This window comes from Triticum dicoccoides, chromosome 7A, assembly GCF_002162155.2.
Source record: "Triticum dicoccoides isolate Atlit2015 ecotype Zavitan chromosome 7A, WEW_v2.0, whole genome shotgun sequence".
Lineage (NCBI taxonomy): Eukaryota > Viridiplantae > Streptophyta > Magnoliopsida > Poales > Poaceae > Triticum > Triticum dicoccoides.
Window position 1 is genome coordinate 649,594,274 of NC_041392.1, and position 2,268 is coordinate 649,596,541.

Here is a 2,268-nt window from a genome sequence, read left to right on the forward strand (position 1 = left end):
GCGGATAGGGGGTGCGTCTCTCTCTCTTTTTTTTTTGCGGAGTACATAACTATCATGGTCCCATAGGCTTCAATAAGACACGAAAAACTAATTTATATCATATGCGGTATGTGTTTGTAAATTCATGAAAATACTACCTCCATCCCATAATGTAAGATGTTTTTTACACTAGACTAGAGTCAAAAAACGTTTTACATTATAGAACGGAGGAAAAAGAAGATTAACCAGCAAGGGTAATTTCTCGGAATGATGTAGCATATGACGCATCATTTCCGATTAAATTCCATCAGTCTATCCATTCTGGTCAGAAAATTCAAAAGAGAGTAAAAAGCACCAGACAAATAATTGGTGATAAAAAAGCCATTAGGCCACCATGCATTTCTGCTTTGTGGTCAGAAAAGAGAAGCAAAAGGGACCTGCTTTTGCATAGCCACACAGCACAAGGTGCTCCCTGCACAATCACTTACCTAATAAGTAATTGATAAATCAAGCGTGAGCCCCCCTCCTTGAGCTAGCACAATTATAACACCACTGCTAGCAGCCTCATCACCCAGCTGCCCTCGGCACTCTTTCCTCTCCCTCACACTACACACACCACCATCATCATCGTCAACGAGCTCGCCGCGTGCCGGTGGCCATGGAGAAGTGCAGATCGGTGCCGCACGAGCACGCCACGGCGGCGTACTATGGGTGCGGCGGCGGGTACGACTACGAGGACGTGAGCCGGGGCACGTCGGTGAAGTCGTACAGCTTCAACGGCCCCAGCGCCGGCGAGGACCCGGAGGCGAAGCGGCGGCGGCGGGTGGCGTCCTACAACGTGTTCGCGTCGCAGGCCCGGCTCAAGTCCTCCGTCCGCGGCAGCTTCAAGTGGCTCAAGTCCAAGCTCTCCGACGTCCGCTACGGTGGCCTCTGAACTTTACTGCCCTGAACCTCCAACCTCCAAGTTCCAACGTGCCCTCCATGAACTGAACCTCTCTCCCTATATACATATGTATGCATATGCATGAAGAAGTGTGTATGTGTGTGTACTACGGCTACGGCTACTGGCCAAGTTGCTGCACATATATGTGTGTACTGTTTAATTACATGCCGTATTTATGCATGTATGAACTGCTGCTGCTGCTGCTGTGTGTGTGTGTGTGTGTGTGTGTGTGTGTGTGATGCGAAGTTGCTGCATGGTTAACTGCTAGATCCATCCATGGATCGGTCTATGTGTTTTTGGTTGCCTTTTTGAGAGACTAAGAATATCCTGCTTAAGTTGCAGATCAAGTTGTATCAAGCCATGTTCTCTGTTTTTCCTCTGTGAAAATTCCGTCCTCTGTTTTTATTACTCCTTTCTCGTTTATCATTGCATATTTTCTAGAGCTACTATGTGTGATCATAAGTCGCTGTATGGTTAACCGATGGATCGCTCTGTGTTTTCATTTTCCTTATATGGGAAGGGGAAACTAATTATGGTTGTTAGTCAAAATCAAGGTTGTTGAAGAACTGTGGTTGTACCCCTGCATTCCTGCTTAGATTGCAAATTAAGTTGCATAGATGTATATATTTTGAATTGCAGTGGGGGACTTTTTGTGGTTGGTGCGTGTCCCTGATCAGTTCTGGATGGTTCTGCAGATATACTCCTACCTTCATAGCCTTCAGTTTGGCAGCACAAACTGCAGATCTCATCAATCGCCACCAAACAGTGTTGCAAACATGATAGTAATACATATACTACTAGTTAAGGACCACTCATAACGTAATTTCATTCTTTAAACTAAACCTGAAATGTTACAAAAGCTAGAGTGCGATCAACCATGAAATGAACGAAGCCAACCACCATTTTTTCTTAAAGGAATCCTCCCATTCATCTGCAAATGGAGAATTATTGGTAGATGGACTACGTAGCAGTCTACAAATCTGGGGTTTCTCAATCGGGACAGTTGGTAGTTGTGGTATGCTGAACAGTTTCGGCTGCAATTTCCATGTGCTGAAACCCACACAACACCCCAGAACAAACGAAATGCTCGCCGGCGCTGATCACGTCGCCGATCTAATCGCCATGGCGTGGTGCATGGCGGCGCCGCCCTTGTGATCGTCGCCGCTCGCGTGCCCTCCGCAGCTGGGGCTGATCATGCGAAGCAGCAGGTGGCAACGACTGAACCGGGCTAACTGAAAACCGTCTTGAGGCCGTGCTGGTGGAAGCGTTGAGGAGTGGCGTTCTTGCCTTGTTGAACGCTGGAGGAGGCGACGGCCTGATTTTTCCGTCTCGTTCATGACTTTGTC

The 2,268-nt window shown here is 47.4% G+C and overlaps 1 protein-coding gene across 1 annotated transcript; it reads left to right on the forward strand.

The window, feature by feature from the left end:
- The first annotated feature begins 500 nt into the window (after window positions 1-500).
- LOC119329961 lies at window positions 501-1,330 on the forward strand. Its single transcript, XM_037603069.1, has one exon. The coding sequence runs from the start codon at window positions 638-640 to the stop codon at window positions 911-913; it is 276 nt and encodes a 91-aa protein (XP_037458966.1). The 5' UTR covers window positions 501-637; the 3' UTR covers window positions 914-1,330.
- Window positions 1,331-2,268: the final 938 nt, after the last annotated feature.

Excerpts from the sequence above, each read along its gene's own strand:
- LOC119329961 (XM_037603069.1), top strand. The coding sequence starts at position 638 with ATGGAGAAGTGCAGATCGGTGCCGCACGAGCACGCCACGGCGGCGTAC.